At 34.6% G+C, this 12,862-nt stretch overlaps 1 protein-coding gene across 1 annotated transcript in view; it reads right to left on the reverse strand.

Moving 5' to 3' along the window:
• The window catches only part of LOC145694877 (multicopper oxidase 3-like), a 92,230-nt gene that overhangs the window by 13,413 nt on the left and 65,955 nt on the right, over nucleotides 1–12,862 (reverse strand). The window contains exons 7-8 of the mRNA XM_081771585.1: nucleotides 11,413–11,600; nucleotides 687–888 (exon numbers count right to left, since the gene is read on the reverse strand). Coding sequence (XP_081627711.1) covers nucleotides 687–888; nucleotides 11,413–11,600 — 390 coding nt within the window. The remainder of the gene's footprint in view (nucleotides 1–686; nucleotides 889–11,412; nucleotides 11,601–12,862) is intronic.

The following is a 12,862-nucleotide window of genomic DNA, read 5'->3' on the forward strand; positions in this document are numbered from 1 at the left end:
AAAGTGAACAAATTCATATACAATTACCATATAAAGCTATAATATTCCTGACTCTTATATAAATGTTGAGTCATAACCTTCTAAACTTACTGTGAAATATGATTTCACCTAATAAATTGTAGCATGTCTTTCTGAGTAAAATGTCGCGCGTAAAGCCATATACAATGTAATTGACCAGATAAATGAACCAAAGACCGATTCGAGACTTTAAGGAAGTTAAATAGATACACTCACAGTGAATCCACAATTGCACAGTTTGATATTTTACCGGTTACCAGGGAGAAAAAAATGTGTTACATATTCTTCTGCCAGTTAGCTTCAGAACAAGTCCATCATTTTAATCTAGTTCCCATTAATACAGAAAGGACATAATTGTCCGTATAGTATTAGAAACTATAAATCAAATTGATCAGTTCTCTCTGCAGTTTTGACAAACGAATGTACAAAGAGTATAGTAATTTTTGCCAGTATGATTCTGCACGTTCCGAAAATAGCATCCCCCTGGGAATTTTTTCTCCCTTCCAGCCAGGGATAAAAGTTTTCCAGAGGGGGGATCTTTCCCTCCATCCCTGGCCGTAATTCGCACCCTATCAGTGCAGACGCAGTTAATAAAATTTATTTATACTTTTAAAGTTCACTGTATTATGATTTTATTAAAATATATATTTTTTTAAAATTTAACTTACTTATATAACTGTGGTGTAAGCCTGGTCGGAAAAGTTCATCCTGATCGAAGCCATAAAATCCAAAAGGCAGGTAGAGTTGTACATCTGGTCTTTTATGAACCAAATCATTTGCTGGTGTCCCTGGGTACCGTAAGTCTGCCACGCAAAGAGATTGGGAATCCTTGTTGGGATTAGCGCAGTTATTATCTAAGGCACTTAACACCTGAAAATAAAATATTACAAGCAAAAAAAAATACACTTCTGATTAATCTCAGCTAATCCTCTGACATATATGTGTCTAATGATTTCAGTTGTATATTTATGAAGTCTTTTCTTTGTATTTTTGACATGTGAAATACTTCTGACCAGTAAATAAACTGCTGGCAGTGTCACGTGTACAATGTGTGAATTAGTTTCGTATGTGTGTATGTAATATTTAATATTTTTTTCAACTAATATTAAAACTGGGAGTGGTAATAGATTTCTACCATTTCCGGTTTTAGTAAAGAGATTAGAGTGGAGACGGAATGTATTCTTGGATTGCTAAATTGATTACAGGAAACCTCTTCTCGTTAACTTTTATCGTTTTTACTCTATGCATATAAATATTGAAACCGGAAGTTCAATTAGATTTCTATTTCCTTCCCGTTTCAGTACAGTGTTAAGGATAGAAATGAAATGTCTTCTTGGGATGCTACCTCTAACTGTCTACTGTATCATTGTTTTTGCTCTACAGTATTCAATGTTAAAACTGGAAATAGTTCATTTCTAAGATTTTCTACTTGAACGTCAGTTCCATCAACGAACTCGATTCCAGATTCTATCCTTAATAGCAAGAAAGCTTTCGGCCAGTTGGCGCATGCTTGGCTTTTGGCTTTCCACGCTTGCACTTGAAACGCATGCTTTTATACCATCTGCCTTTTGTTGTTCTTGTAAGCGATGCTTTAGACCCCTCGGAGAGCGTCATAGCATCACTTGCCGTTCATTGGCTATTGGCTAGACTTGACTTGTAAAACGCTTGTGTTAAGCTTGAATGGAACATTGAATGCAAGGTTGCCCCCATGTAACTTCGTAACTGGAGTCCAGCTTGCGGCATGTTAGCATGTTTTCCAATCAAGTTGGACGCAAGCTTGGCCGACTTGGTCCAACAGGCTTGGACAATTCAAGCTTGCAGCCAGCGGTTTGCAAGTTGTCTCTGGTACTAGGGATCCATCGTAGCCAAAATTATGGTGACCCATCAAGTAGTTCTTGAGATTTTTTGTCTTCCGGACACGGACACACAGATAGACAGCATGAGTAGAATATATAAAACTAACATCGACCCCTATGACGTGATGTCTGTCAACCAATCAGCATCAATTAGGCCATAACGAGACACACCCAGCACACCAATTCGGAAAGCACACCAGTTGCGATTTCTATATGTTACCGCGTTTACCACTGATAAACTAATAATTAAAGTACAATTTATTATGGATATTCCTCAAATTACAACTGAAAAATATCTCCTTGCTTTCATGATGTTATCTGTGCTTTAGTTCAAAACAGAAAACACTAGCACCTTTTAGCGGATTATAAAAGAAATTCAAGTATATAGCTACAAACGGGGCGATCAACTCCACGCACGAGGTGTGGAAGAGCGTTGAGCAGATACAACACGCCCCATATAGTAGGTAAGTTAACCTCTAAGTATCTGCGAGAACTTCCAAGCTTTCTGCTCAATTGCACAGAGGAGAAGCGGTTTTGGTGATCACCTGTAAAATAATTGGACCCCATTTCGTAACGTCATTTATTGCTTCAGACAACACAAAATTAATTGTATGTTATATATTTTATCATATTCAGTTGTTAAGTTTTCCAGTACCTGTTTACAAAACTGTAAAGAAAAGAATATAATAATTAAATTGCAATACTTTAGCGTTTCCATATGCTGTTTTGATACTATTTCGGTACGATTTTGCATATTACCCTCCAAAATAGAACAGATGAAATACAGAGGGGCGAAACAGACTGAATGGTTCATTAATTTGTTTTACGTCCTACATAAGCAACAGAAGATATAAAACACGAGATACACGTTTAAAATGGGATTTAACCACTCTAGTGCGTTCGACCGGGACTCGATGAGTCAAAAGTACGCATTTTGCCCACTAGACTAAAAACTAAATAAGGAAAAAGTACAAGAGAATTTGTGACTGTGACCTTGTATTGATTATGCATTGTGGTTTTAGAGCTCCTTTTTATTCGTATGTTCAAGTTTCAATGCCGAATTCAAGCCTTTCTGAGCCGGCATGTCTATTCAAAATGTAACAGTAATTCTCATATGTTATTGAGAAGATGCGCGAAAAAAGGGTTTATAGTATCTAAGACCTATCTAGGGAGTGAGTTGTAGAGGAACTCTACAAATATATATCAAATTTACATTGTATAAAACTGCATTCTAAGTCAGTTTCAATTTTTCTAATTTTTTAAAAAAAATATTAATATACATCCAGGGCCGGATTTAGGGGGATGCACCGGTACATGTGCACCAACCCCCCTTCGTTGTAAATATACATTATCTAAAATGAGAAGCTAGCACTGTAAATAGCAACACTTTCCAAAACTTTCTGCTGTCATGTTTCCTATTGGAGCTTCAAAGAAAGCTTAGTTTTGCAAAAGCAATAATTTAAGTCGATTTTCTGAAGGTTGAAGGGAAAGGATTTACTAAACAAAGCAATATAACATTTGCCAACTAGGGAAGAAAACACAAGCGAAGAAGAGACAACAATCTTTCCTGCATATCACTTGCGACAATCTTTAACATACTCGCCCCCCCCCCCTTTCGTTCTATGTATCACGTGTAAAGAATATTGTCATATGTCACTTTGAAGAGTTTGAATGAGACTGGTTATTTTGGTAGTTATGGTGCACCCCTTCAGAAAATCCTGGATCCGTCCCTGTATACATCTTTTCGGAGTTAATTTTCTGAGTTCGGCTTTGATAGCTTCAGGTAAAATGCTTAACTTACAACTTATAGCAGACACATGATTATAGCGAAGTCAGTATTTACGCATTCGTTACAAAATATCAAAATATAATATGTAGGCTACTGAGAAAGTCTGTTGCATTGTAAACATTTTATCCTATATAAGCTGAAGTAAACAAGCTCAGATTTTCAAAATACGCGACTGAAGACTTCCTCACGTTCTTTACTCGGAAAGAGAGAAGCGACTTGATTTTGAACAGTGCACAAACGGATTTCAGTTAGTCACTCATGCCTACGCCATCTATACTCTAAGTAGCTTTGCTCTCACACGCAAGTAAACAAACCAATTTCGTCTTTTCAGACAGGGGTAAAGGTGGATCTGAAAAAGCAGAGGGACGGTAGGTAGCGGCAAGACGTCACGCCGTCCTCCTGCCTATCTTTACCCCTTGTATTTTTTTAGAAACTGGGGAATGCCGTACGTATCTTTTGTAGCTGGGGGACAGTGTCCTCCCCACGTTCCCCCTCACTTATACCCCTGTTTTCAGGTTAAATAAGCTCGGTCTGCTAAAGACAACAAATAAAATCACATCTAGAAGGTTCAATCTCACCCGGTAGGTGTCAACCGGTGGGAGGTGTTTGATATCACCTAACATCGTGATATATAACTTCAGTATTATTTCACACCTTTGTTCAATAGTAAAAAAATAGAACATGGGTAGTCGGCTTTTAAGTCAAGGTTACTAACTCTAACTAACTCTATGGCCTATGGAACCCGGAGGTTCAATGCCACGTTCACAAAAGCTCTCCACTGAATCCCATTCTTAACCAATTGGATTCAGTTTCTACTTTATATTCCTATCTTTGCGAGATACATCTTAATATTGTCCTCTCATCTGCGCCTAGGTCTTCCTAATGGTCGTTTTCCGATTGGTCTTCCAGTCAAGATTTTGAAAGCGTTTCTACTTTCTTCCATTCTAGCTACATGACCGGCCCACCTAAGCCTCCTAGACTTGATGACCCTAACAATATTTGGTAAATCGTATAAATTATGTAGTTCCTCGTTACGAAGTTACAGCCATTCCCCATTCCCGCACCTCTTGGAACCGAATATTCGTCTCAGGATCTTGTTCTCAAATACTTTCAGTCTATGTTCTTCCCTCAGAGTAAGCGACCACGTTTCGCAACCATACAAAACAACAGGCTGGCATGATTATCGTTTTATATATTTTAAGCTTCAAATTCCTCGACAGAATTCGCGACAAGAGATTTTAAACCGAATAGTAACGCGAATCCTTGCTTTTAGTCGACATTTAATTCTTCGTGAATATGATTTTCGTCTGTTAATATTGATCCTATATATTTGAAAGTATCCACTTTATCGAAAGTATTATTAAATATTTTAACGCATCCATAATTTGCAGTATTACCGTCCCAACGCACTTCCATGCATTTAGTTTTCTCTGCATTTACTTCTAAACCCATGTCTCTGCAAGCGTTTAATAAGATCTCTGCATTCCTTTCTATTGTTCTCCTATCATCCCCTATTAAATTTACATCATCGGCATATGGCAGAACCTGATGAATAGCGTTCAACTCTAGGCTCTGGTTGCTATCTTTGATTTTCCTTATAGCGTATTCCAGAACAAATTTGAATAATAATGGCGACAACGCATCTCCTTGTTTCAGGCCATTTTCGACGTGAAAGCTCGTGGACAAAAATTTTCCTACCCGGAATTTACCTTGGGATTCATTTAAACATATCTTAATTAATCTAATTAGCTTTCTCGGTATTCCAAGTTCTATAAGAACGTTGTATAATGCTTCTCTCCTAACCGAGTCGAAGGCCTTTCTAAAATCAACAAATAGTTGATGTACTGGTGTATTGTATTCCCACTTCTTTTCGAGTTTGGCGAATGGTAAATATTTGGTCGATAGTTGATCGATTTCGTCTAAATCCGCACTGATAATGTCCAATAATCCTTTCTTGTGAATTGGAACAATGATTAAATCTTTCCGCTCTTGTGGCAATTCTTCCTTGTTCCAAGGAAAATGAGTTTGTGTATCTTGTTCCACAATTTTTCGCCTCCAACTAAAATTAACTCAGCCGAAATTTCGTCTACACCCGGAGATTTGTGTTTCTTTAATTTCTTTATAGCGGTTTCTACTTCTATTCGGTTGGGTTCTGGAATATACGGTTCTGTGATGTGTATCTTCTTTTCTCCACGCACATTAGTTTTTGGCTGCGTCTTCAGCAAATCGTCAAAGAAATCTTTCCATCTATTTAAGATGCTATCCATAACAGTGAGAACTCTTCCGTCAGCTTGAGAACTCTTCCATCAGCTTTCTTTAATATATAAGCACGAGATTGATAGCCTTTCTTAAATTCGTTGATCCCCCTTATACATGTCCCGAATGTTTTTATTTTTACTATTATCTTCAAGTTCCTTGAATTTTAGCTTTCAAAAAATCGCGTTTCTTTGTTCTAAAAGTTTTAGATGTTTCCCGCCCGATGTCTGCGAAATTTTGTGTAGTAATTTCATTCGGATTTTGTAGCCAACGTAATTTTGCCTGTTTTTTTGTCTCTGCTCGTTTTACACATTCTTGGTCGAACCATAATTTGTTCCTACGTCCCATTTTTTCTTTTGCTGAAATGTTAATGCTATCTCTAATTTCGATACCGAGAATCTATTCGAAACTTCAATCTGGTATTCCTCTCTTACCTGGCTCTCTTCTAATTTCTTTAAATTAAATCTCTCCGTTTTCGAACATTGAATATTTCCTTTATTCAACGGCAATCTCTCTCTTATTATCGCTGCTACCAGGTAGTGATCAGTGTCACAATCAGCCCCTCTAAACGATCGGACATCAATTATGCTAGATTATCTTCTTCTATCTACTAAAACGTGATCAGTTTGATTATGTTTTCCCGTCTGGTGATGTCCAAGTGTATTTATGAACGTCGCGATGTGGGAATTTTGTACCCTTTACGATTAAGTTTTCGGATGTTGCAAAGTTCACGAGAATAACACCATTGTCATTACTTTCCTTATGCAGATTTTCGTTCCCTATAATCGGTTTGAAAATATCCTCTCGTCCTACCTTTGCATTGAAATCCCGTAATAGAATTTTTATATGGTATCGCGGGAGTTGATCAAATATCCGTTCCAATTCTTCGTAAAAACTGTCTTTTATATCGTCATCCTTATCTTCTGTTGAGGCATGTACATTTAGAACAATAATATCACTACCGACCCTTAGGAGTTATAAAAGAAAGTCTGTCAGTAATAAATTCAACCAGCTTAATTGCTAGTAATATTCGTTTGTGAACGAAATACCCTGTTCCTAGTTGGTGATGTTTATTTCCTTCCCCATAAAAGAACGTAAAATTTTCGGAATTCACAGATCCATTTACTTCCCACCTAACTTCCTAAACTCCTACTAGGTTCATCCTGTATTTCTCTAACACTCGTTACGGATTTAAACTCGCCTGCCCTATAAAGACTTCTAATATTCCATGTTCCAAATCTCATGCCCATTTTCTTTTGCTGAGGTCGTGCCAAGTTATCAGTCATTTTCCGAGGCTTTTGTGAATGTTTCTGAACAAGTGCCTTTTTTACAGGATGAGGTTGTTAGCATTACCCAAACCCTCAAGCTGGAGGACCACTCCTTGCCGTCTGTCCGCAACTGCTTATTCAGTATATTCGCAGCTAACCTCTATATCTAGAGGCCTTCTCCTCGATCCACAACCTGAGGACGCGCTATGCCGTCGTGACAGTAAGTCACCGTTACCTGTGAAGATATTAACGGAATACCTCGTGCTCGATAGTGTAGCTAAATGCTTATCTCTTTTATTTACAAGTCAAGAACCAAGACTGGAATACATCATATATGCTATAGTCTAAAATTTATATGATTCCATCACTTCCTTTTATAACTGACTTCAAAAAGGAAAGGGATCGATTCTCAATTCGACTCGCCATACATGCACCGACTTTGATTATTCCTTTTTTGTCTGTTTGTTTGTTTGTTTGTCTGAAATAGTATGCTTTATAGATGATACCAAATAAATTTCAACCGGATGCAATTACCTAGGTATTGTCTGCGGAGCTAGATCATGAAACAGCGAACAGGTACAACCATAATTAAACGACTTTAATATGTGTAAGGTCACGTATAACTTCAAAATAGGTCCATCAAGTTTATTAATTTACTTCTTGTTTGAAAGAGCATGCTTTCGCGTTAGTTTTTTACAGGGGTAAATATGGATCTGAAAAGGTACGGGGACGGTAGGTACCGGCATGACGTCACGCCGTCCCCTTGCCTATCTTTGCCATTGTATTTTTTAGGAACTGGGGGAACGCCATAAATATTTTTAGAGGTGGGGACGGCGTCCCCCCGCGTTCCCCCTGACTTTTACCCCCGGTTTTATATAAAATGCATTAGGATCTGATGTCTTCAGAGCTACGTCATGATACTCTTCAATCGATGATAGTGTTAATATCGTAATTAACCAACTTCATTGAGTGCATGTTCACGCATAACTTGAACATATATTTACCGATTTTCGTTATTCTTTTCTAGTATCAAAGAATATATCTTTACGCAGGCTTCATATAAATTTTATTGGGATCTGATAACAGACTTTTGAGTATGATAAATCTCAACAGCTGATAGTACTGATGCTGTGCGTATGTTCAGTTATGTTCAGTTTAATTTCATAACGCGTAGAGCAATTCTATATAAATATATTTGGTCACACATGTTTCGTATCCCTACGCATTTCATAAGAATTTAATATGCTATCTTTAGTTTGGGAATCTAACTAAAGTACTGGGATAAAAAAAAGGGGGGTAAATGAAATAAACTTAAAAGAAAAAAACCGTTCTTAAAATCGAAATAAACAGCAAAAAATGAAAAAATTAGAAAGAGAATATTAACCGACTTCAACAAAAATGCTAAAAGGAGATTAATAATAATAATAATAATAATAATAATAATAATAATAATAATAATAATAATAATAATAATAATAAAACTTTTAAAACATTAAATACTTCATAATTTTTGTCTACATAATTTTTGGACTCTATGCCATGCCAAAAAATAATGTCTCATAAAATTGCCATCCATACTCATTTTATATTAGACTAATTTCTTTAGCTTGACACAGTCTTGTATTTTTTACAGATAATAGTAATAAATTATTTTCTGGTTTTAAGTGCTTTATTATTATTATTACTTTCATATTCTGATCTTTAGCGGTTTTGTCAAAGTCGATTAATGTTGTTTTTTTTCGTAATATAATTTTTTATTCTCTCTTTGGAGCAAAAGGCGACAATTGAAAATGACAGTAAATGAATACATTTATGTTTTAGCTTAACACGTTATTATTATTATTATTATTATTATTATTATTATTATTATTATTATTATTATTATTATTATTATTATTATTATTATTATTATTATTATTATTATTATTTTAATAAATCAACTAATATGACTAACCGGTTTTTCGTATCATATATGAGCTCGAGACCAAGCAATATGTATGGGCCAGTTACATATATTATGGCGAACACCGTATCTATAATGGAAATTAATTAACTTTTTAATCACTGTTAATTGGCTTTAACGATCTTCGTGTGTAAACATTAATTAATAATTAATGTACCAAATCACATAGAATTCAATATCATGTGATACCGAGTGACTAAACCATATATCAGGACGAACTGTATGTGATGATTAATTGAGCTAACAGGTTTAATCATGAAATACATCATTATATCCATTCACAGTATTTTGATTTTCTGTTTCACATTACTGCACTCGATTTGTCATCTCTTTGAAATAGCACTGTCTTGGAATATCTTGAAGTTATATTTTGTTTTAATTTTCTTTTCTTTTAATTATTTCTTTCTGAGATAATTATAATGTAATACCTATTCTTTATAGTTTTTGAATGCAATTTACATATCTGCTATATATCTGTATAGAACTTCAGTTTATTTAAAATTAGATGGCAATATATATCACGTGGTAACTGAACATAAAAGTTGGAGATGGCGTGAACGTATTCGGGGGTGTTAATGGCGTGTGCATTTTTTTTTTTTTTAGAACGAATTTACATTACTTTTATAGTTCTTTACAAGTTTGCTTTCAGTCAATCATAAGTAGTCATAAACTCTTATGAAAAATCAATTAAATATAAACTTTGAATGACATATTTTAATAAAAATCATGAATATTAGAAGCAACTAAAACAAGTGACAATCTGTGAACTTATAACTGTTAACAATTTTTACTTATATGATACTATGCAATTTAAGTTAAATATTGATTCATGGCAAAATCGGCTTCAAGCCCATACCATTTATACAAATATATATTTGTGAACTCGAGAAATAAAGAACTAAAATGGAATTCAGTTAAGTTCAAGTGTTTACATCTCACCATCAATTAGTTCTATCATTTATTAATTTGTTTATAAGTGAAGGGTTACCAGTCTCAAATCATGACAAGTGATATAGGACGGTTAAAATGAGCGAGTGTACACAAAAGAGGACTGATTAGATGAAATAGATAATCCCCCCCCCCCCGAGTATTTCTGGACAGTAGAGGAGAACTCAATTTTATGTTTACAAGTGTATCGCTAGTAGTGTGAAACCATTACAAGCGCTACAGAAACTCATATCACTACGAAAATTAGTCCACATTAATATACTTGAAAATAGAACATTTGTGCCTAACTTAAACAACCAATTACACTAACCTAACCTACTCTACTCTATTCACTTAACCTAATCTAATATACTCTATCTACCCAACCTACTCTATTAAGCTAACCTAACTTCTCTACTCTAACATAAAATAAGGTATATACTTTCAAATTAGTTGTTAATACCTAGTCGTGATACGATACTTGGAACATTTCCACAGACACGAATAAATATATTTTTGCACACATTAATATCATTCTTCAAAACTCAATTATTTTTATTTCACTCTAAGCAGAATGTTCATGAATATTGGTGTAAGAATAATCGATGTCTAGATTTCTAAGAAATAGTTGGTTATTCTTAAGAGCTCACAACTCTCCCATACATCCCTAAACCACATTACTCATAGATAATCCAGAGTATAACCGCGTGGAGGAGTACTTAACCTTATGAAGAAAAATGTACTAACTTAAGATTTTTGAAAAATATGTAAATCTAGGTTCTCAATTGTCTTAATCTGGCATCGATCCCAATACCATCAGAATTGAAATAATGTACCTTAGGTTTTGTAGTCTTAGGTTCAATAGAATTGATTACTGGCACGTCTTTTCGGAAAGTAATTCAAAACCAAACACAAACTATAAACGATCGATTAATTCAATGTATAACACCGCCTAGGCAAAGGAATGCTACTTAGTTTGTCGTGTTTCCTAAATTCAAACTTACAATTAAGGAGAATAATACTACTTGAAGCATGAAGGTTACTTTTCTTCTATTTAAAAGATGCTTATAAAACGATCTCGCTTCAAGCGCAGTTCTTTAAACTTGTAATATTCTATTTTAAAAAATCTAATATGTATTGTTTCCCAAATTAATGCAATGAATTGGTATTCTGGATGTGGTGTCAGCGTAGTACGGAAGCAAAAGTTCTTTTATTAATTTTACTGTTTTATCCTATCAATACGAACATATGCATCAAACAGAAACTTGGGGAATAACTCAAAAATAAGCAGTTCCTCCTTGATTTTGAAGGCCTTTATCAATTGAATATACGTACCACTCCTTGAGGTAAAGTATCGTTGTATGTTAATGGCTTGGATAGTTGTCTATCGGAAGCTCCTTTATACAATAAAATAGCCAGTTGATTAGGGAAATTTTCCTTAGTACATTCAGCAAGTCCTTTCAATTGAATCCAAAAAGCTCCAGATTCACGTTTCGTTTCCAATATGAAATCATACCTTTCCCCTCAATAAAAGAAAACAAAATGTGGAATTAAATGCTTTATTTTAAATTTTCATATTATACTTAAAACTATTGTTAGTGCTTAACACTAAGTTTGCAAATTTTTCTGCACTTTTCGACAAGTAACAACTAGATTCCTGTAGTTTCAATTAAATGCATACGTTTGTAAACTCGAATATCAAGCCAATTATTTTTTCAATGTTGGCCCGGATTACATACTTTTTAAATGGGGGTTTTGGTAACCATAAAGTTGTATAAATGTTTAAAAATACTCCCATATTTAGGAATAAGATAATTCACATATTACCGAAACCTTTTGCCTGAACCCGAGGGACCAGGGAACTACTACTGAATGTAAAAGATTGAAGGTATAATTGTATTTGATAATAAAAGTATTTGATTATTCTCCCTCTTTACATTTGCCCGCGTTTTCAATATAAACGAATAAGTGACTAATGTTATACACCAAACTTTATTACAAATGTGAAAGACAGTTTCTAAACCAGTAGGCTGCACAAAAAGTCATAATAGATTTATGCTTCAAAAAAATGTTCAAGTACCGCCCTTTAACATCTACAACTCACAGACTCATTGTCAATCCCATTTGTTAAGTAAGCGTATTTTACAATTGGGGCGTTCAGAGCAAAACCGAATAAAGTGACATCAGGAAAAAAAAGTGAGAAAAAGCGGCATAAAGTTTGTTCGTAACACACATATATAAATAGTGGGTAAATGTATATTTTACAAACACTTCTGCAAACAACTCCATAATCAAGGGAATTTATATCCAAAAAATACATAAATTACTACGCTATTTTTTTATTATCCAATTGCTAAGGAATATATTGCGCAACACATAGAACTTTATAATATTTAATTATACAAAACTTACGTCTAAAGTATTACACATAATTACATTAAATCAAAAAGAACTTATATCTAAAACTACACTACAGATATTTACATTTGTACTCTATCTACTCTATCCCATAATGACCCCAAGCTAGCGTATTTAAGCCACCTTATAACTCCACTATCATTCAAGATAGAAACGCAATATTAGCTTTATTGACGAGAATATCCTCCAGGCTTACATTTAAATACTGAAAACCATATTCATTGCCGTCATTTTGAAATATAGTCTCTGAAAGTGGATAAATAGTCCCTCATGACCACAAGTCTATATAACACAAAGACAGATCGATGTAAACAAAATCTTGTATTATAAAACTTTTCGGACAACACATGAATTATAACTGTATCAT

This window comes from Thermobia domestica, chromosome 9, assembly GCF_964235325.1.
Source record: "Thermobia domestica chromosome 9, izTheDome1.hap1.1, whole genome shotgun sequence".
NCBI lineage: Eukaryota > Metazoa > Arthropoda > Insecta > Zygentoma > Lepismatidae > Thermobia > Thermobia domestica.